Raw genomic sequence first — 21,060 nt, 5'->3', positions numbered from 1 at the left:
ATGCACAAGAGAAGGCAACTTCATTTTGTAAGTGAGTTCCGAAGCAGGTAGAATCCATTCTCTTCTACTTTGTTGAAAATCATCATTCAACATGTCAAACACATAGGAAGCATCTTCAGATGAAGGAGCTATGGGGGGAGAGGTTTCCCTTGATTGCCTTTTGGGTTCAGGAGAGAGTGCTCTCTTGACATAATACTTGCTTGCTTCTGCCATGGAGGCTAAGGGATTCAACAGATATCAAACAGAGATAATCAGACGGGGCACAAAGAAGGGCTGACAGGCTGTACGGATGCTGGACTAATGCACTGTACGGACGTACGGAGAAGTTGACAGACTGTGACAGACTGTACGATAGGATTGACAGGTTGCACGAAAGGACTGACAGGCTGTACGGGACAAGTGACAGGCTGTACGGGAAGATTGACGAGTGTACGGGAAGACTGACGGTGACAGTTGCACAGAAGTACTCACGGTCTGTATGGACTTAGGGAAGGAAAACTGCAGGAAAGGAACAGTCGTGCAGGTAGGAACGGAGCTCTGTTCCAAGACGCGTAGGTAGGAAAACTGCAGGAAAGGAACAGTCGTGCAGGTAGGAACGCGTCTTGGAACAGTCGTGCTCTGTTCCAAGACGCGTAGGTAAGCCAACCTGGTGCGGTATCTTCTTACTGCCGTATGGGAACCGTACGACGGTCGTACGGAAGTACGGACGGGAAGACTGGCGCCATGCGATCTCAGACGACGTTGATCAGCTGAGGCAGCGAGCACTCAGACCCTCACGGACTGCTACAAGATGCACACAGGCACCTTAGAGCAAGCCCTGGAGCACAAATAAACCAACATACCCCCCCTCAAGGGTTTGCCTCATGCTAATTTGTGGATACATCTAGTCACATAGTTTCACATGCCATCTCATGGTGGTCAAGGATAAATCTATGGCTAGGATCTCATGCTAGCAAGGGTGCCCAAGAGTTAAGGTTTATAAAATGGGATAAACCCCCTCAAATGGTTCTCTCTCTTGCATGTACAAGGATTAGGCCTTTGTGTGGACCTAGTTTCTCATGTTTGCAAGAGGTACCATGGAGGCAAAAACACATATCACATGGCCTACATCATATGGTGACCAGAGGTGATTTACAAAGACTATAAGGACTAAAACACATAACCATAACATTCTTTTTGGAGTACTACTCCAAGTAGAGAACCTCAAAATTGACTACATGACCAAGTGATGACAAAAGTTCAAAGATGTTGGACTTTAAAAGGTCCAATCTTTATTTTCCTTTACAAAATTTGTTTCTTCATTTGCTGATGCTATCACAAAATTTGTTACTTCATTTGCTGATGGCGTTCTTTCTTCAACCATATTTACCTTGACTTTCTTCTTCTCATTGCAAAACTTCTTAGAGTGATTTTTTTTGTCACAATAAGTGCAAGGATTGATATTATAGCAATCTTTGTCAAGATGATTAGTCTTTCCACAATGCTTGCATGCTTTGTAGTTGCCCTTTGATGAGAACTTCACTGTAAGTGCCTGAGCTTGATCTTCTACCTTGAATTCTTCTTTCTCCCTTCTTCTTGTAGAGCACTGATGATGCTCTCTAGTGTTGTGGTTGGGGAAGATTCTTCAAAGTAGTCACAACATAGTCAAAATTGTGAGGCATATTCTTCAAGAGCACAACCATTGCATCATCAGTGACTGGAGAGTTGACTGAGGCCAATTGTGTCATAAGACTTCTCATAGTGTTGACATGAGCTGCAACAGAGTCAATTTCGAATTATGAGAGCTAGCAACAAATAGCACATCTAACTTATGCCAAGCCTCAAAAGGAGATTCCAGATCTGAAATATGATGCACATAATCATCTCCCAAACCTAATGCAATAATTGCATAGGCTTTCTCTAGCCTTTTAGCATCTGCTGGTGTTGTTGAAGCAGAGTCACTTGCCTTCCCTTCATAAGAACAAATGAAATTTTCATTTGCCAAGTATGGAAGCCTTGGCCATTGAATTTGTCTATCCTAAAGGTAGCCATGAGAGGGTCTTACCTTTATGTATAGGCAGTGTCTACTCTCTTACAAATGGCTATAAATCTTAACCATACAAGTGCATATTGCAAGCAATGAAATCAGAGAATCCTAGTCTTTTTGCATCAGAATAATAATTTGGCTTTTTCTTCACAATCTTTCACACTTTTCTATTGACATATCTAGGTGCTTCTTTCTTCTTCTTCCCTTTCACATATGAAGCATTAGAAGAGTAACAAGAGCTAGGAATTGTAAACAAACATTACCAATGGTGGAGAATTTACTATCAATAAAGTATCCTCAACATGTTTGAACTTGCATCAAGCATCCATTTCCCAAACTGTTAAGAATATTAACCAAAAATAGTAGCAATCTTGGAGACCAAAATGTGCACTAATAGAAGAAGAAATTAGAGGGATTTTGAAGCAGAAATAAAGGTTGTATACCATCCAAGGTCTACACCAGAGGATGGGCACAATTGCGCGTCAAGTTGCCATAGACAAGATGAAGAAATTTGACTAGTTTTTCTTTAAATTTTCCTCACTCTAGCAACCATTTAGGCTTAAAATCAGGAGGTAGCTTGTAGCGCCTCCCAACTTTTGCTAAGGGCAGGTCTAAATTTATTCTATAGAAGCTGAATTGCGTAGAAGTTTGTTGGGCGAAGTTTGTGTTGGAACGGGCTGTAAAGGGGATATTTCTCTAATTCCTTTAAGCCAGAGGTGTGTCTTATCAAGGGAAAACTACAACTGAACGGGCTCAAGAAATGGTGTGGAAATGAGGGAGAACAAGCTTAAGCAAAAATTGGCACAGAAGAGGGAAGAAAATATGAAGAAGGAGAGAGATGGGAAGAAGATGATGATGTGGCAACTAGGGGGCTAAAGGGTTTTCTAGAACCTAGAGCTCTGATACCACATGTTGGGAAGTGGTGGGAGAGAAGAGATGCATCATAACAAGAGATGAGAACACAAGAAGAAGCCAAAAGTGTGTTCTATTGATTGTGAGAGAGAAGCCTCTCATTTATAGAGTGGGAGAGAGGGTGTCCTAGGTCATAGGCACCTCTTCTACATCAAAGGAAATCAATTCTACATCATAGGGACTTCCTAAATCATTGGCACCTCTTGAAGAGAGTGCCTTGTATTGTATCATGGTCCATAGCACTAAGTGTACTTCACTACACACACACACACACTTTTTTTTGGTGAAATCATTGATTGATTATATTATATGAGTAGCAACCTAAAAAAAAGGTGCTACAATTACATTAACTGAAAATTTCAGTATATGCCAAAAAGACCTCATGATCTATGCAGCGGGTCTGCAAGCAATCAAAGAAAGATTGCTGCAGAGAACGCCTAAAAAAGCCAAACAGAGAGAAAGTAGGATCACCAAAGACTTTACAATTCCTATATGTCCATAAAGTCCATAGTGCCTAGTAGCGAACCCAAACGAAGAAAAGATGAAACTCTGGTCTGGATGGATGAAACCTGAATAGCCAGAAGAACTTCCCAAACGGAACAGATGGGAATCTCGCTCGCAGGTGCTGTCGAAGCAGATCAAAAAACTCACGAGAGCACGGACAATGCCAAAACAAGTGAGGCACAGTCTCCGAAGAAGCAGAACATCTATGGCAAAGTGCAGGAGCAATGTGTCGATGAGCTAATAGCTATCCAAATGGAAACACTCCCAAAAGAACTCGCCAAAAGAAAACCTGTTGCCGAAGCGGTACTTTATAGGCCCAAAGTTGCTGTAATCTTTTCCTCCACCACTTGGCTGGGCGATGCATTCGCCAAATAGAATCACCTCTCTCTGAAACCCAAGGTTGAGGCAAAAGGATTTTATACAATGTAGACACAATAATCTGAGATAGCCTCAAAGGACAAGAAGAGGACCTTGGAGAAGTCAAAGTCCAATCTTCCAGTTGGTCCTGGAGTTCCAAAGGAGGAATCGGAACTAAGGGCAAAAGCATAGAAGTAATTTGTCGCCACAAAGGATGATAATGAGAGCCCAATCCATATGTAGTGGCTGCTAGAGAAAAGGGGACCACAGTACCAGCATCATCTATAACATCAGCAACCGAGGTGATGCCTTTAAACGAGACAAAGTAGGAACGTCGAGGTTCCTGTAAAGCCAAGGGAGGCTGAAAGACTTTCGACCAGTGAATGCTTTCAGCTCTCAAAGAATTCCCAAGCAAAGATTCCCGTCCATTCCATTCCCGATGAGAAAGAACATGCTTCCAGTCAAGAAGCAAGCGCGAGACAAAAGGGCATCCTGGCAAAGTGCCATCAGTGCAGCCAAAAAAGAAATCCCAGTGATCGAGTTGCCAATGACCACACGCAAAAATACTGATATGAGTGACCAGAGTGCTAATCATAAGAGCCCAAGTCTGATCACCTTTGCAGAAATTGCAGCAACATTTTCCCCCTGTGGGCAAGAATATGCACATGAATATCCGTAATGTTCAATCCACCATGCATCTTGGGAGAACAAATGTGATGCATCGAAAGCAGCCTGAGACTTTTTCTGCCATGTTTGGATCGCCAGAAGAGTTCCATAAAGACAGACATGAAAGATGTAAGATTTGCCTTAGTAAACATGATCAATGGCAAGTAAAATTGAATATATGCCACAAGGATGGACTGCACTATTCGAAGACGAACGTGCAAAGGCCAGGTTGCCAGTTTCCAATACTCAAGCTTTTTCCGAAGCTTAGCCAAAACCCAATCAGTTTATTGTCGGCGAGTGAGTTCCCACCCCAAAGGGTAACCAAGATGACGAACAAATTGAGTGGGTGGAATGTTATCCTCGGGCCATAATAGACTATGCCAGTCTTTGGAATGCAAAGGGAGCAGCTTAGACTTCTGAAAATTAACATGAAGACCAGCTGCCAAACCATAAATAGAGAGGGCCTGCATCAAGGCACCAAGATCATGGGGTGTATTCTTTGGGGTAAAGAAAGAATCATCAGCATAAGCTTGAGCAACCATGCTGCAATTAGCATCCAATTCCAAGCCATGAAGTGATCTTGTAGCCACAAGATGATCAATATATTGCAGCATAGGATGAGTAGCAATGGCATACAGTAAAGCACTGAGAGGGCATCCCTGGCAGACTGAACAACGAAGAGTCCACTCATCAGAGATATCCCCAGAGATAATGCAAGCCGCATTGCTATCTCTGTAAAGCCAGTAAATAACCTGCTGCATTTTTTGTCCAAACCCCAAAGCTCGCATAGTTTGCGAGATGAAATCCCATTGAACTATGTCAAAGGCTTTTGCAATATCTACCTACAATAGTAGAACATCCTGCTGTGTGTATTTGGCATATTCAATCCCAATATAAGCATTGGCAATGTTATCTGTGATATGGCGACGTGGAACAAAGCCATATTGGGAGGGATGGAACCCATCATGCAAATAACCTTTAATCCGATCAACCACCATTTTGGCAATGATCTTGTAAATGACTGGCATGAGTGTGATTGGCCTCCAATCACCCAGTGAATCACCTAGCTGCTTTTTTGGAATCAGCTTGAGAAGACCCTTTTTCCATGACAAAGGCATCTGCTGATTTCGCCATGCTGTATTTACCATTTGCAGCAAGGTGAATTTAAGAAGATCCCAGAATGCAAGAAAAAATTCAACAATGAGACCATCCCATCCTGAAGATTTCCATCTGCCACAGAATCTCAGTGCATCAGACAATTCCCTTTCAGTGAAGGGATGTTTAAGTTCCAAAGCCTGAGCATCAGACAGAATTGGATGAACATGCTGCAAAAGAAGCTGACGTGCAAACACGACTCGAGGAGAAAGAGTATCCAGATGCCCAAAATGAGTGGAGAAGTGCTGCACACATAAATCAGCAAGCTCTGAACGAGATGTTGACCAAGAACCATCAGGCATCCGGATCCGACAGATATTGGCGGCCTGTCTTTTGTAGTATAAACTCTTAAAAAATTGCTTGGAAGAGCAGCCTTTATCCAAAAATGCCCGTTGTCTGGATCGAGTTTCCCATTTAGCAAGCTTTCTATGATCATTAGATTGAAGAGAGAATTGAGCCTGACATAAGAGCATGCTTTCCTGTGAAGACAAAGGGTGAAGATGAGCAAGCTCAGTCAAACTCTGACATGTAAATTTGGCATGTGCTACTTCCTCCCTTGTGGCTTGCATATAGGATTTGTCATAATCTCGAATAACTGCTTGCATCCGAGCAACAAAAGCCTGCCAGGCATAATCCAAACCAATGCGTATCTGACGAGAGAGAGGCTGAATAGCATCAGAGACCAAGGCTTTAAAGTCAGCATGCTCCAGATAACTATTATTAATCAGCAAAAGCCTTCGGCAAGGCAATCTGTCAGTGGGAAATTCATGTAAGGAAAGCCTCAACCAAAGAGGAGCATGATCCGAATGTGTGAAAGCATGATCAACCCAAATTTGACAAGTAAAGGCATCACAATGCTGTGGATCAATCTGATACCATCTGTCCAAGCGTGCCCGATAAGAAGATTGAGCATTATGCTGAAAGGTATTACCCGGAAGCATGGGCTGTAATTCCTTCCAGAGATCAACCAGGCAGATCAACCAGGCGCAACTGAAGCAAAAAATCAGACCATGCCTATGTTTCAGAAGCCAACATATGAGTGTGGCCTGAGGTGTTGTCACCCGATTGAGGGGCATTATTAAAGTCACCACAAATGAAGGCATGTTGTCGCCATGGATAAGTATGCATGGCAGCCCAGATCAAAGCTCTATCACGAGAAGACTAGGGGGCATAAACCGATGCAAATTCAAAAATTTCCCCTTGAACAAGGCATTGAACAATAATCCATCTACCATGGCGATCATTGAGAGCCACAACAGGTTGAAGATCGTGCTTTACAAAAAAAGCCACACCAGAAAAGGAGTGCTCTCCAGCCACTACACACACACACGTGACTACTACTAGATGCACCCATGCACGTTAGAGCAAGCCCTTGATCACAAATATCCCAACACCATAGGCTTCACTCTCCGTTGATCAGCATTCGTACTTGGAAATGCACATCACTTGTTAGCTTCAATCCAATTGGTTGTATTGTACCTCTAGGGATGATGTTCACAAGTGCACCACCATCCAGGAGGACATCCTGTAGTTGCATCCAATTTATTTCCATAGTGAGCTTGGGACTTTGCTCACACATGAGGGAAGCATAAGCTAAGCAATGATTTATTGTTGGTTCATCCTCACCAACTCTCTCTTGAACTAGCCCCTTCTCTCGACTCCTGGCATGCACTTCAAGAATGCAATCGTCTAGTGCCTAATTTGTGGAGACAACTGACATAGTTGCCTCAGGGTAATGTTGGGTCAAAATTCTATTAGATTCTCCATCAACAAGTGATGCATTTTTTTGATCGAAGAATCTTGGCTTTGGTCGGAGGATCGAAGCTCACCCGAGGTTGATGGCATAAATCCTAATCTACAGCCCTTGTCTCTTGTATTGGGGTATCCATCAGCCCTGTACCTTTGTCATCCGAAGTACCATGGCGTGCTGTTTTCCTTCCCCTTGTCGGATGTGCTTACTGTGGGAAGAGTGAAAGGTTCTGGTTGCTCTTCCTTGTTTGTGCTCAGTCCTAGTGTCGGTACCCTACTCTGGTCAATTGTTGCAAACCTCACTGTTTTGGGCTTCCAGGAAGGAAACTGAGGAGTGCTACCCTTTTCCTCAGTCCTTGATTGTATCTCTCTGGTAACATTCTTAACCACTGCCTATCAATTGAAGACGTACCACTCTTAGAGGTTGTGGCAGGCCATGATGATCTATATCCTCGTAGATATTCTATTGGATTCACTAATATTTGAAGACAAGGGCAATGCATTATTGGGCACATTGCCTACCGAGAAGATGTGGGGGATGACTTCCTTGAAGATGTTGCTGAGGACACACTTGTACTAGCTCTTGTGATGAAGGTGTTGGCGATAATGCCTCTGGTATGGATACTGAGTTGTCACCAAAAATTTTAGCTTTGGTTTGTGACCTTGTCACAACTCCAATTAGATGCGGGCTATCTACCTCCCTCACCGCTCCCACCTCAACTGCTCGTTCCTTCCTTCCATTGGGACAATCTTTGTTGTAGTGGTCATTAGTGTGGCACTGTGGGCATGATGGTCCCCCAAACGATTGTGTACAGTCATCCTGGCAATGGCCATACTCACCACATCTATAGCACATAATGGGTCTACGAAGGTCGGTCCCCCTGGCTGGTCCTCCCCGACCTCATCCAAAAACCACACCGTATACCACATGGGAACTATGGTCCATATCCACCTCTTGGTTGGTATGGTGTATAATACAGCTAAGGATAGAAATATGGGGCCCCAACTTGATCGGGTGCAAATACCATTGGTGTGGCTCTTTGGACCGCATAAACTATTAGTGACCCCTTAAGGTACCGACATTTTTCAAAAAAGGTACAAAACAAGGCAGAATTCAGTACCTTATGTTTAGAGGGACATTCCTAGCGACCATGACCAGAACCTTAGCAGTTGGTGCACCAGAGCCCACTTCTAACTTGGGTTTCAAAGAAGGTCCCTCTACCCTTGTTCTTTCTTTAAGTCCTTCTTTGATTTCTTCCAACTCCTTGAGATGCTGCCATTCTAATGATCCCTCCTCTCTTGGAAGCTTGGTGGGTGCAGGTTGTGGTGGTGCAAAACTCAATTGTGAGCATTCCATCTTCATTGCATCCCTCATGATGTCTTTCAAAAGGCATACTCAGGGAATTTGTCTACTAGCCTGATTGCAATGGAGGGAGGTGGTTCTGGTGGCCTCCATTTCCTTGCATGGAATCAAATCATATTTTGTGCACTAAAAATTCAGTATTTGTGCATTATATATATATATATATATACTTTTTCTGCACTAATATTCTCTCTGCTCTAATTTTGTTGCGAGTAAGCAGTTATTGGTTTGAATGGGTTTGGAGTGTTCCTATTTTCTTCTATATTGTGCTACAAGGAGTTATTGAGCTAAACATTCTTAACTTCAAAGCTCCTTGGGACCTTTTGCATTGTGCAGGTATCATTCCAAGGTCTGCTGCAAACATTTTTGAATATGCCTCAAATGATAAGGATCATGAATATCACATATCCATGAGCTACATTCAGATTTACATGGAGACAGTGAGATCATTTGCTTGACCAATTTATCTTGATTGTCGGAGGTTCAAATAATTTGTATAAGATAACAGAAAGCTGCAGTTTTTGATGTGTATGATATCCTTGCTTTGTTTTTTTGCTGTTTGACCAAGGGTGCACTCACTGTAAAGTGATTTAAGATGTGTCATGTTCAAATTCAGAAGGTGCAAAAATCATAGATCATCACGTTGACTTCTCTTATCTTGCCCATCATGAAAATAATACATTTTGTGCTAGTAAACTGGATTTTATACACCTATAAATTTCACCTAAATGCAATATGCCTTGTAAAACCATTTATTTCTTATGAAAATATGATCCTTTCAGAATTGTTTGAACATGCCCTCGGGTTCTTAAAGATTCCATTTAAAAATAGGAATAATGATTGCAGATACAAGATCTACTCAATCCAGAAACGTCAAATCTACAAATTCGGGAAGGAGAGGAGGGCGGGATTTTCATAGCAGGTGTGCAAGAGGTGCAATGCTTTTCCATGTTTAGTAGGCCTTCGAATTTTATCTATTGTTTTAGCTATGTATACAATTGGTGTTTAAAGAATCCGATAAATAATTTTCTTACTATTCATGTATGTATATTCTTTGACTGTTTCTCTAGGAATACTCTTTTCTCTGCTACAAAGCGAAACTAGCTGTAGTGTCCACAGGGAACCTTAGTTACAGTTCTGATATCTTCTTCAATCTCTATTGTTTTATAAATTTTCTAGAAAAGAGGAAATCTGTTTTTTTTGTTTTTTTGGGAGGGGGGGGGGGGGGAGGATCCAGGATGATCTCCTATAGAAACCCTCACACAAAAGCAGAAAAGAGCAAATCATAAAGATGGCAGCATCGATAATTCTGCTTGTTCTGTTCATTTTTTGAGCAGATTGAAGTTAAGTCCATTGAAGACGTGGTAACACTTCTGATACTAGGTGATTGCAACCGTCAATATGCCTTCACTAAGCTGGTAAGAAAAATATCTTGTTTACCATATTTTAATTGAGAGCTGATCTGTTTGGTGATATACAGAGAGTACATTGGTGCTTTTTAAATATTGAATTTGATATCCTGCTGGATATTTTGTCTTTCTCTCTTCAATTTCCTCCTTATACCCTTTTCTGCTTTCAGTTCATGCTTCTATTGCCAGGGAACGGGAACATTCTGGGAACTCCAGTGCGCCTCTAGCAGTTCATGCTTCTATTGCCAGGGAGCGGGAACATTCTAGGAACTCCGGTGTGCCTCTAGCAGCTGCCTCTTCCTGGCCACACAAGTTCCATACACAGGCTATGTGCCATATAATCAGCTTTCCATCTTGCCATACAAATAGGCCCCTTTTTGCCGTACAATCAGGTCTCCATTTTTCCATTCCTATCACCACTTATAGCTCATGTTTCAAGAATGAATCCTGTACAAAAAGCCGTAAAAACAGGCCGTACATGGAGCCATTTTAGTGGCCGTACCACTGCTTCCCCTCACTCTGGTGCTGCCATTTCAGCGAGTTCATCTGATTGTAAGCCTGTCCAGTTCCATCCTTTTGTGCCCGGGTTTCAATCTTGATTCCAGGTGCTCAAATATAGCCTCAGCTCGACATTTCTTTTACAAATTCCTGGCCTGTGGTTGTCTTGAAAATCCATTGTGTCGGGATGGTGTTCACCATATGTGGTAGTCTAGGCAACTAAATGCTAAGTGTTGGAGGCATGCAAGTGATTGAATGCCTAACTAGAACCATATGGGGATTAAGGGCTTTGGTATAGTTTGAAGGAAGGATTGAGAGAGTGGTAAAAAGCATGGGATGACGTGGCTGATTTTTGGAGAAGAGAAGCATGCATGCATGTGGCTACGTGATAGGAAAGGAAGCCTCTAGTTGTGAGCTGGTGGAACGTGAAGATGGCAACTATGAAGGTGGCACAGGGATCCTGGACGGAGGGAGATCTGGTTTAGAAGCTTCACGTGAAGGAGAGGCTCTTCTGGATGAAGGCGACGGCTAGAAGGAGCTCAGAAGGAGCTTGGAGACCGGTGGCTCACAGAGAAGGAGGTGAGCGCAGAGGCAGGGAGGACGAGATGATGCGGCAGAGGGGGATCCCTCAGAGGAGTTGCTGGAGAATCCTGGTTAAAGGGGCTGCTGGTCGGAGGTGCTGCTGCGTGTGTGAAGGATAGACTATGAGGATATTGGAGAAAGCAAAAGGACCAAAAGAAGCGCAAGGAGGGTGTGGAAGGAGACGTGGTGATCTGAAAAGCTCCAAACGGGAGGAGAGCAGGGGCCGTGAGCAAGTGAGGAGCTTGCATGGGAAATCTGGGCTAACCAAGATTGGAGTTTGGTTGGGTGTGGCAAGCTGTGAATGAAGGGGTCGTCGGTTACATAGAGCAGAGCTCCGTGAGCAAAAACACGCTATGCAGTTCATGGCAACGCGGAGGAAACGTGAGCTCGGGGACGGGGAGCCTCTCATTGATGGGAGCTCTAGAGCAAGGGAGAGCGGCTGCAGTGAGGACGTGATTACAGACTGCAGGGTCTGAAGGGAAGCCGAAAATATATGAGGCATGGTATGAAGCTTGCGGGTTGGAGAGTCGGGAGAGAAGGATACTTGGATTATCACGTAAAGGCGGTGATGTTGTTTGAAAGACACACTGTGTGAGCTAGAGCTTCTGGACTTGGATATGGCATCTTTATAAAGTAGGTCGGGAGTGCCTTGATTGATGGAATGTGTGCTCTGTGAGATGAGAAGCTAATCAAAAACAAAGCAAGCTTGTACTCTATGCCTCTGCTTTTCTCCTCCCGGATCAAAAGGATAACTTTGAACCTTTGCTGATGTTTTTCTTTAGCTGCTGGACATGAATGTCACAGTTGAAGAGAAGGGGTTGCTAGAGATGTGTGGATAAAAATGAAAAAATGTTTTTCACTTGTTGATGGGTGAGTGCATAGCTATGTACATAGCTAGTTGGTAGTGGAAATGAACTATGGACACCCTCATGAAGGACTCCACACTGATGATATACTTTCTTGAGATGGTAGGTACTTCCACAAGGACTTTTGGGAGATAATGAAGTGCAGTGTAGGTGCACCAGACAATCCAAAGCATGGTATTCAGAGTGTGATGGAGTTTTGTTGTGCGATGACATGTACTCTTCATGGTTGTCCCGAATCTTTTTTGTATGAGGACATGAGCATTTTTTTGTTATGGTTGTCTTGAAAATCCATTGTGTCGGGATGGTGTTCACCATATGTGGTAGTCTAGGCAACTAAATGCTAAGTGTTGGAGGCATGCAAGTGATTGAATGCCTAACTAGAACCATATGGGCATTAAGGGCCTTGGTATAGTTTGAAGGAAGGATTGAGAGAGTGGTAAGAGTGGTAAAACGCATGGGATGACGTGGCTAATTTTTGGAGAAGAGAAGCATGCATGCACGTGGCTACGTGATAGGAAAGGAAGCCTCTAGTCACGAGCTTGTGGAACGTGAAAATGGCAACTATGAAGGTGGCACAAGGATCCTGGACAGAGGGAGACCTAGTTTAGAAGCTTCACGTGAAGGAGAGGCTCTTCTGGATGAAGGCGATGGCTAGAAGGAGCTCAGAAGGAGCTTGGAGATCGGTGGATCACAGAGAAGGAGGTGAGCGCAGAGGTAGGGAGGACGAGATGATGCCGTAGAGGGGGATCCCTCTGAGGAGTTGCTGGAGAATCCTGGTTAAAGGGGCTACAAGTTGGAGGTGCTGCTACGTGTGTGAAGGATAGACTACAAGGATATTGGAGGAAGCAAAAGGACCAGAAGAAGCGCAAGGAGGGTGTGGAAGGAGACGTGGTGATTTAAGAAGCTCTGAACGGGAGGAAAGCAGGGGCCGTGAGCAAGTGAGGAGCTCGCATGGGAAATCTGGGCTAACCAAGATTGGAGTTTGGTTGGGTGTGGCAAGCTGTGAATGAAGGGGTCGTCGGGTACATAGAGCAGAGCTCCGTGAGCAAAAACATGCTATGCAGTTCATGGCAACGCGGAGGAAACGTGAGCTCGGGGACGAGGAGCCTCTCGTTGATGGGAGCTCTAGAGCAAGGGAGAGCGGCTGTAGTGAGGACGTGATTATAGACTGCAGGGTCTGAAGGGAGGCCGAAAATATACGAGGCATGGTATGAAGCTTGCGGGTTGGAGAGTCGGGAGAGAAGGATGCTTGGATTATCACGTAAAGGCGGTGATGCTATTTGAAAGACACACTGTGTGAGCTAGAGCTTCTGGACTTGGATATGGCATCTTTATAAAGTAGGTCGGGAGTGCCTTGATTGATGGAATGTGTGCTCTGTGAGATGAGAAGCTAATAAAAAACAAAGCAAGCTTGTACTCTATGCCTCTGCTTTTCTCCTCCCGGATCAAAAGGATAACTTTGAACCTTTGCTGATGTTTTTCTTTAGCTGCTGGACATGAATGTCATAGCAGAAGAGAAGGGGTTGCTAGAGATGTGTGGATAAAAATGAAAAAATGTTTTTCACTTGTTGCATGTTGATGGGTGAGTGCATAGCTATGTACATAGCTAGTTGGTAGTGGAAATGAACTATGGACACCATCATGAAGGACTCCACACTGATGATATACTTTCTTGAGATGGTAGATACTTCCACAGGGACTTTTGGGAGATAATGAAGTGCAGTGTAGGTGCACCAGACAATCCAAAGCATGGTATTCAGAGTGTGACGGAGTTTTGTTGTGGGATGACATATACTCTTCATGGTTGTCCCGAATCCTTTTTGTATGAGGGCATGAGCATTTTTTTGTTGTGGTTGTCTTGAAAATCCATTGTGTCGGGATGGAGTTCACCATATGTGGTAGTCTAGGCAACTAAATGCTAAGTGTTGGAGGCATGCAAGTGATTGAATGCCTAACTAGAACCATATGGGCATTAAGGGCCTTGGTATAGTTTGAAGGAAGGATTGAGAGAGTGGTAAAAAGCATGGGATGACGTGGCTGATTTTTGGAGAAGAGAAGCATGCATGCACGTGGCTACGTGATAGGAAAGGAAGCCTCTAGTCGTGAGCTGGTGGAACGTGAAGATGGCAACTATGAAGGTGGCACAGGGATCCTGGATGGAGGGAGATCTGGTTTAGAAGCTTCACGTGAAGGAGAGGCTCTTCTGGATGAAGGCGATGGCTAGAAGGAGCTCAGAAGGAGCTTGGAGACCGGTGGCTCACAGAGAAGGAGGTGAGCGCAGAGGTAGGGAGGACGAGATGATGCGGCAAAGGGGGATCCCTCTGAGGAGTTGCTGGAGAATCCTGGTTAAAGGGGCTGCTGGTCGGAGGTGCTGCTGCATGTGTGAGGGATAGACTACAAGGATATTGGAGGAAGCAAAAGGACCAGAAGAAGTACAAGGAGGGTGTGGAAGGAGATGTGGTGATCTGAAAAGCTCCGAACGGGAGGAGAGTAGGGGCCATGAGCAGGTGAGGAGCTCGCATGGGAAATCTAGGCTAACCGAGATTGGAGCTCGGCTGGGTGTGGCAAGCTGTGAATGAAGGTGTCGTCGGGTACATAGAGCAGAGCTCCGTGAGCAAAAACACGCTAAGCAGTTCATGGCAACGCAGAGGAAACGTGAGCTCGGGGACGGGGAGCCTTTTGTTGATGGGAGCTCTAGAGCAAGGGAGAGCGGCTGCAGTGAGGACGTGATTAGAGACTGCAGGGTCTGAAGGGAGGCTGAAAATATACGAGGCATGGTATGAAGCTTGCGGGCTGGAGAGTCGAGAGAGAAGGATGCTTGGATTATCACGTAAAGGCGGTGATGCTGTTTAAAAGACACACTATGTGAGCTAGAGCTTCTGGACTTGGATATGGCATCTTTATAAAGCAGGTCGGGAGTGCCTTGATTGATGGGATGTGTGCTCTGTGAGATGAGAAGCTAAGTGGCAGCTATAATCTCATGAAGGTGACAAGTGCAGCTGCAGGGACCTTGACAATGAAGAGCGCCAGTGATGGCAAGCTATGTTGAGTGTTTTTTCTCACTTCAGTTTTATAGGCAAAAGATATAGGAGGTAGGGTCAACAAGTAGTTCTTCTCTACTCTTGGCCCCAGATATAGTAAGGAGAGTGTTTCACAGTTTATTGACTCATGTAGAGTTTTATAGACACATCCAGATGCCATCTTGCAGGTAGCTACACATTTCTATGCCTCCCTTCTTACAATAGATCCTGACACACATGTTGAGGAATATGGTGCCATGTGCACATAGATTAAAGGCTAAGGTATGGTATAGGAATGTATTAAAGTAGCCACCCTAAACCCTAAACCGTAAACCCAGGGAAGGATTTGATCTTGTAATACCCACACTTGTCCACCTTAAGTAGCTAGGTATGCACTAAGGGGAGGTGATGGATTTGTAACTCACATCTGACCCCCTTGCAGTAGCCAATGGATCATGGCATCGAGGGAAGGTGTTGAGAAATATGGTGCCATGCGCACATAGATTAGAGGCTAAGGTATGGTATAGGAATGTATTAAAGTAGCCACCCTAGGATGTGGACAACATGATGCAAGGATGTGGAGCAAGGACATCCACTAGGAGAGATCTGGATCAGAGGATCCCACAAGTGTTGACTATTCTAAAGGCTCTCTCTATATAAGAAGCCTTCTTGTATTGTTGAAATACACATTCACTCAAGATTCTATTTATGAGTCCAAGCTAATCTATCTTGGAACCTAATTGAGTAACATGCCATGAACACTCTCTTAATCATGTTTGCACTGAGGTTGCATCCACCATAGATTTGTGTTACATTAGGATGTCCTCGCATCACTAGGAGAACTCGATCCCCCGATTTTAACATTGTATCATAGCTTAGGTATCCACAAGCTTAGGTAGATTAGTGTGTGTGATTTTTTCATGTTTCTTGTAAAGAGAAGAAAAGGAAAATTATGGCACACGCTTATCTTTGTTATGTTAGGGAGAGTTTCTGAAGATTGTTGCAAGAAGAAAGAAGGAAGCTGTTGTGCTTATAGCGACGTTTTTCCAGAGAGGTTTTTTTTTTAATATAGGCCTTAAAAGTTAGTTTTTTCCCAGAAGATGCAAGACATGGAATGGAATGGAAAGGAAAGGCAAGACTAGGAAAGCATAATGGAAATGAAATAATTCAAGAAAGAAATATACAACCAAGCAAAGTACTTACATGATCAAGAAAGGCATGAGGCTTGATTCTCAGAGGCAAGTGAGCATAACATAGAAAGCTCATCTAGCATGGCTCACAGGCTCAACATGCTTGTATGCATGATCAACTCAGAGGTCTAGGAGACCAATGCACCAACATCCTGAAACTCTCAAGCCAGGCATGATAAACAAATAGACCTATCAATGCCAATACATGGCTCCCACAGTACATTCCCCCTTGGCTTCATAACAGGACGTGTTAGGAAGCCACACACTAAAATAGGAAATCCAATACATCTTTTTAGGAGGACTATCCAACGTAGAGGACCTTACCACTCAATGACAACCAAACACTCAGCTACATATCATTTTAGGGGGACTACCCAGGGCAGAGAACCCCAAAATACATTAAAGCTGTAGGAAAAATAAAAATAGATCTCTTAGGAGTAAGAGAAGTCCTCCAAGTAGCCACTGCACATGTGTGCACATCCCTGCGAGTCGATGACGATGTCGATGAAGCACTAGGCATGGATGCCCCAAAATATGTGTCGGTGAAGTCCATGGGATAGCTACATGGAGCGGTCATGGCATGACTCTCAAAATAGAAGATGGAGAGTCACCAAAAAGTCGATGTAGAGGCTGGAGGTGCCACAAGGACTAGTAGAGTCACTCAATATGCAAGCCTTGCAAGCCTAGCACCACGGGCAATCAGAGAAGTAATCGGAGAAGCCGGAAAGTAACCGTACCTCACATCAATATCATTTTTTGTTATCTTCTTGCTGCAAATTGGTGTGGAATCTACACACCGTTATAGAAGGCGGATGAGGTGTGCAATGTGGCAGCTCGAATGGCGAGAAGATAGAGCTTTGTGGGCAAGAGGAGAAGCGTTAGAAGCAGGAGCAATAGCATGGGCAGCTAGAAGCAGCGTACGCAGCTAGATGGCGGGGGCAGAGAGGATAGCTACGTGGGCAGCAAGAGAAGCTGCGTGGGCAGCTATAGCTTAGCTTCGTGGACACCAACTAGAGCAGCAAAAGATGGAGGTGGATATGAAGATAGTGACAATAGGCTAGAAACTATCATCCCGTGACCTCAAGAACAAAATCCGCACGCAGGAATAATTTTCGTCACTTTTTGCAGGAGCTATATCTTTTCATAGAAAACTCGGATTGCAATTATGTAAAAACAAAAATTTTAGTACTCAAGGTCCTCTACAACTTTCATGAAGACACAAAGCCATGATTCTGCTTCTAGATCCAGATAGAAGCATCACATCATTCGCAGGTCACAGAGAGAGCAATAGAAACAGTACCACTCCAGGACGTCTTTGTAGCTGAAGGAAGGAGAAGAGCTCACCAAGGAAAGGGAAGAGAGGTGGCAGAAGCTCAAGTTGGAGAAGACAACATTGGAGGAGAATCCCAGTGTTGATGTGGCCTTCAATGGAGAGGAGTAGGGAAGGGGAGCTTCTCCAAGAGAAGAGAGGGCAGCTTCTCTTTCCGGCCACCCTCTACCTCATGGAGAAGCAAGAAGGAAGAGAAGGGCTAGAAAGGAAGGCTTTGATACCATATGAAGAGACATGGAAGCTAGCTAGGAACAGAATGGAATGGAAATATGAAAAGCATAATGAAAGGCAGAATGGAAAGGAAAGAAAGTACAAGTGCAAGTACAAGTGCAAGGCAATAACCAAAATACTCACAATATATTGATAGCTTGATGTTTATTGTTGTAATAGACAATAGACAAGTACAACACTATATAGTGTGACACTAGACTCTAGAAAGTCACAATGTCTATGGGATATCTCCCAATATGACACGTGGCATGTCTAGGACTCACTAGACTATAAAACACCACCTAGAACACACATTTTTGACTCACTTTGGCTTCATTTTCCAACACCATCGACCTCCTAGCTTCATCTGCCATAGCTGCCATACTGCAAGGGTCCCAATGACTCAGTCCAGCACAAATAATAGCTCTAAATAGTGCCACATGCATCAAGCAGCAGCCCACAGGCGAAGGCGACCAACAAAGAGCAGCAAACATGAGTAGCTTGTGGCTCGATCAATGCCAACCATCACACGAACAGGGCAACCAGTAGCTCGCAAAATCTCTAGTAGCACCAAGCTCTTGCGAGTGTGCTTGATTGTGAGGCGATCGGTCAAGGATCTTCAAGCGGCAGACACAGGAATCGGCTAGCAACAACGAACGGAGCGCTACGATAGCGATGAACGACGATGGACAAAGTCTCCTACAACCCTAGCAGCACAAATACCTTAACTCAGATAAGGTTGGGTATGGGTGTGGCTAAGTTAATCCATGGTGAGGTTTAGGGTTGGTTAATATGCCACATCACCATGTTCCACCCAAGCATAGTTCCTTTCTAAGCACAGTCCTGCAAGCAACATGTGAATCCATATGCCACATCATCAATTGCCCCTCTTCTTCATAAAACTTCAACAAGCCATAACTTGCAATCCAAGAAGAATTTGCACACGCTCCAAAAAGGAAAAGTAATCATATTTTTTAGCTCTACGCGCCTGTCAAGTCAGAATCATTACTAGCAATTAGACACTACCATTTAAGCAAAACTAAGCTCATGGTAAGACCTTTGCAACAAATGGTAAAGCAACGTATGAATGCAAAAAGCACAGGAAGAACAAAGCATCCTGCATTAAGCAAAGAGAAGTAACAACCTTGCCACCTTTAGCCCACATGTTTGTAAATCAAACCTGATCACCTGAGGGTACCTATGAAAGCACCCAGGGGAGGATTTGATCTTGTAATACCCACACTTGACCACCTTAAGTAGCAAGGTATGCACTAAGGGGAGGTGATGGATTTGTAACTCACATCTGACTACCCTGCAGTACCCAATGGATCATGGCATCAAGGGGAGGTGTTGAAGAATTTGGTGCCATGTGCACATAGATTAGAGGCTAAGGTATGGTATAGGAATGTATTAAAGTAGCCACCCTAGGATGTGGACAACATGATGCAAGGATGTGGAGCAAGGACATCCACTTGAAGAGATGTGGATTAGAGGATCCCATAAGTGTTGACTATTCTAAAGGCTCTCTCTATATAAGAAGCCTTCTTGTATTGTTGAAATACACATTCACTCAAGATTCTATTTCTGAGTCCAAACTAATCTAACTTGGAACCTAATTGACTTGAGTAACATGTCATGAATACTCTCTTAATCATGTTTGCACTGAGATTGCATCCACCATAGATTTGTGCTACATTAGGATGCCCTCGCATCACTAGGAGAACTCAATCCCCCAATTTTAACAACACAGGCTAGAGATGATGCTCGAGTTGTTATTTGGAAGCACTAACCTATGGTGGAGGCTGAAGATATGATAGTCTCACTTGATGCACCCTTCACCAGCATAGGGCTCAGGACTTGCTCTCTCTGCCGTTCACAAGGGCAAGTGCCCTGGATCAAATGGAATTACCCCCTCTTTTTTATTTCATTTTCGGATTAGATTGGGGATCACATTACCTCAACTTTGCAGGGCGTTTGGGACTAGGGTGAGATGCTAGACTCACTTGCAGAGGCTCTCATTCATCTACAAAATCTTAGAAAAAGCAATCAGCCTACGGTTGTAGCCCTTTCTTCTAGATCTTATACATGATACGCAAATGGGCTTTGCGCATGGCAAAAGCATCTTTGATAACATCTACTCATTCTGGGAGGCTTCTGATTGGGCCATGCATAATGGCCATAGGCTTGCCATTCTATTCCTGGACTTTGAGAAATCTTATGACAGAGTAGACTAGGGCTTTCTAGAGGATACCCTCGTTCACTTTGGATGCACAGAAACATGGATCAGAGGGGTGTCAACTCTCTACATATCAGCCCATAGTCAAGTTCTTATTGTGACTCATATTAATTGGAACAAATCCAATGGCTTTTGGATTAGTGATGAGGACAATCCAGATTGGGGAAACGACATAGAATTCACTTGGATTCAAAGGGGTGTTTCCAGCAAGTACCTAGGATGCCAGGTTCAGGTGGGCATCTCTCCAGCACAAGAGTTTTCTCCCATGTTGGAGAGCATCAAGAGGAAACTCATTTTTTGGAGTTCTACCAAACTCGACCTTGCATCCATCACTACTCAAAGTCAGAATCAAAACCCCAAAGAGTATGAGTCTCAAATCGATTACCCTCACAAAACAAAGAGAGGAGATCCTCACAAAGAGACTTTAACTCAAAAATGACAGTCTGTCCAAGAAAGTGAAAGGAAAAACCAAAACACCACACCTTTGCTTAAGGCATTACAATCATTTAGGGGAAATATCCCGGGCAGAGAACCCATCAAACAAACATATTCAAAGCATATCTTCTTATTCTCCATGCAAGAGTGAAGCCAAATGCCTCCACAACCGTATTGAAACCTTCAAGGTGGTGGGTAACCATGGGCAAAGGATTCGATTGCTGGACACGATCAGTTCTGAAATAATCATTATCTCCAACACTTGCAATTTTTGGGACAGCGCTAGAGTCACCATCAGCGACAACTAAACCTTTGATATCCAACAAATGATGCAGCTTGTAGCCCATGAGCACAAATATGTCACACCAGTAAGCAGAGAACTGCTCAAAGCTTTTTGAGCATGTTTTCCGAGAACGTCACCATAAAATAGGTAGACACGAACTTCCGATCAGCATCTACCCAACCTTCGGATCAGCCTTGATGGTAGATATACTTGTGGATTTCGCTAACCAGCAGTAACCTTTGGAGAGCAGCAGGAGCTCACAGACGATT

At 43.9% G+C, this 21,060-nt stretch overlaps 1 protein-coding gene across 1 annotated transcript in view; it reads left to right on the top strand.

Annotated features, from left to right (window-relative positions):
- Positions 1–21,060, top strand: part of LOC147880090 (kinesin-like protein KIN-UA) — a 168,665-nt gene that overhangs the window by 33,078 nt on the left and 114,527 nt on the right. Inside the window, exons 5-7 of the mRNA XM_087372136.1 lie at positions 9,069–9,172; positions 9,579–9,665; positions 10,070–10,150. Coding sequence (XP_087228262.1) covers positions 9,069–9,172; positions 9,579–9,665; positions 10,070–10,150 — 272 coding nt within the window. The remainder of the gene's footprint in view (positions 1–9,068; positions 9,173–9,578; positions 9,666–10,069; positions 10,151–21,060) is intronic.

This window comes from Dipteris shenzhenensis, chromosome 33 (genome assembly GCF_047967505.1).
Source record: "Dipteris shenzhenensis isolate YYH24624 ecotype China chromosome 33, Dip_SZ_1.0, whole genome shotgun sequence".
NCBI lineage: Eukaryota > Viridiplantae > Streptophyta > Polypodiopsida > Gleicheniales > Dipteridaceae > Dipteris > Dipteris shenzhenensis.
Note: the sequence above shows the minus strand (reverse complement) of the source record. Positions and strands in the feature narration are given on the sequence as shown.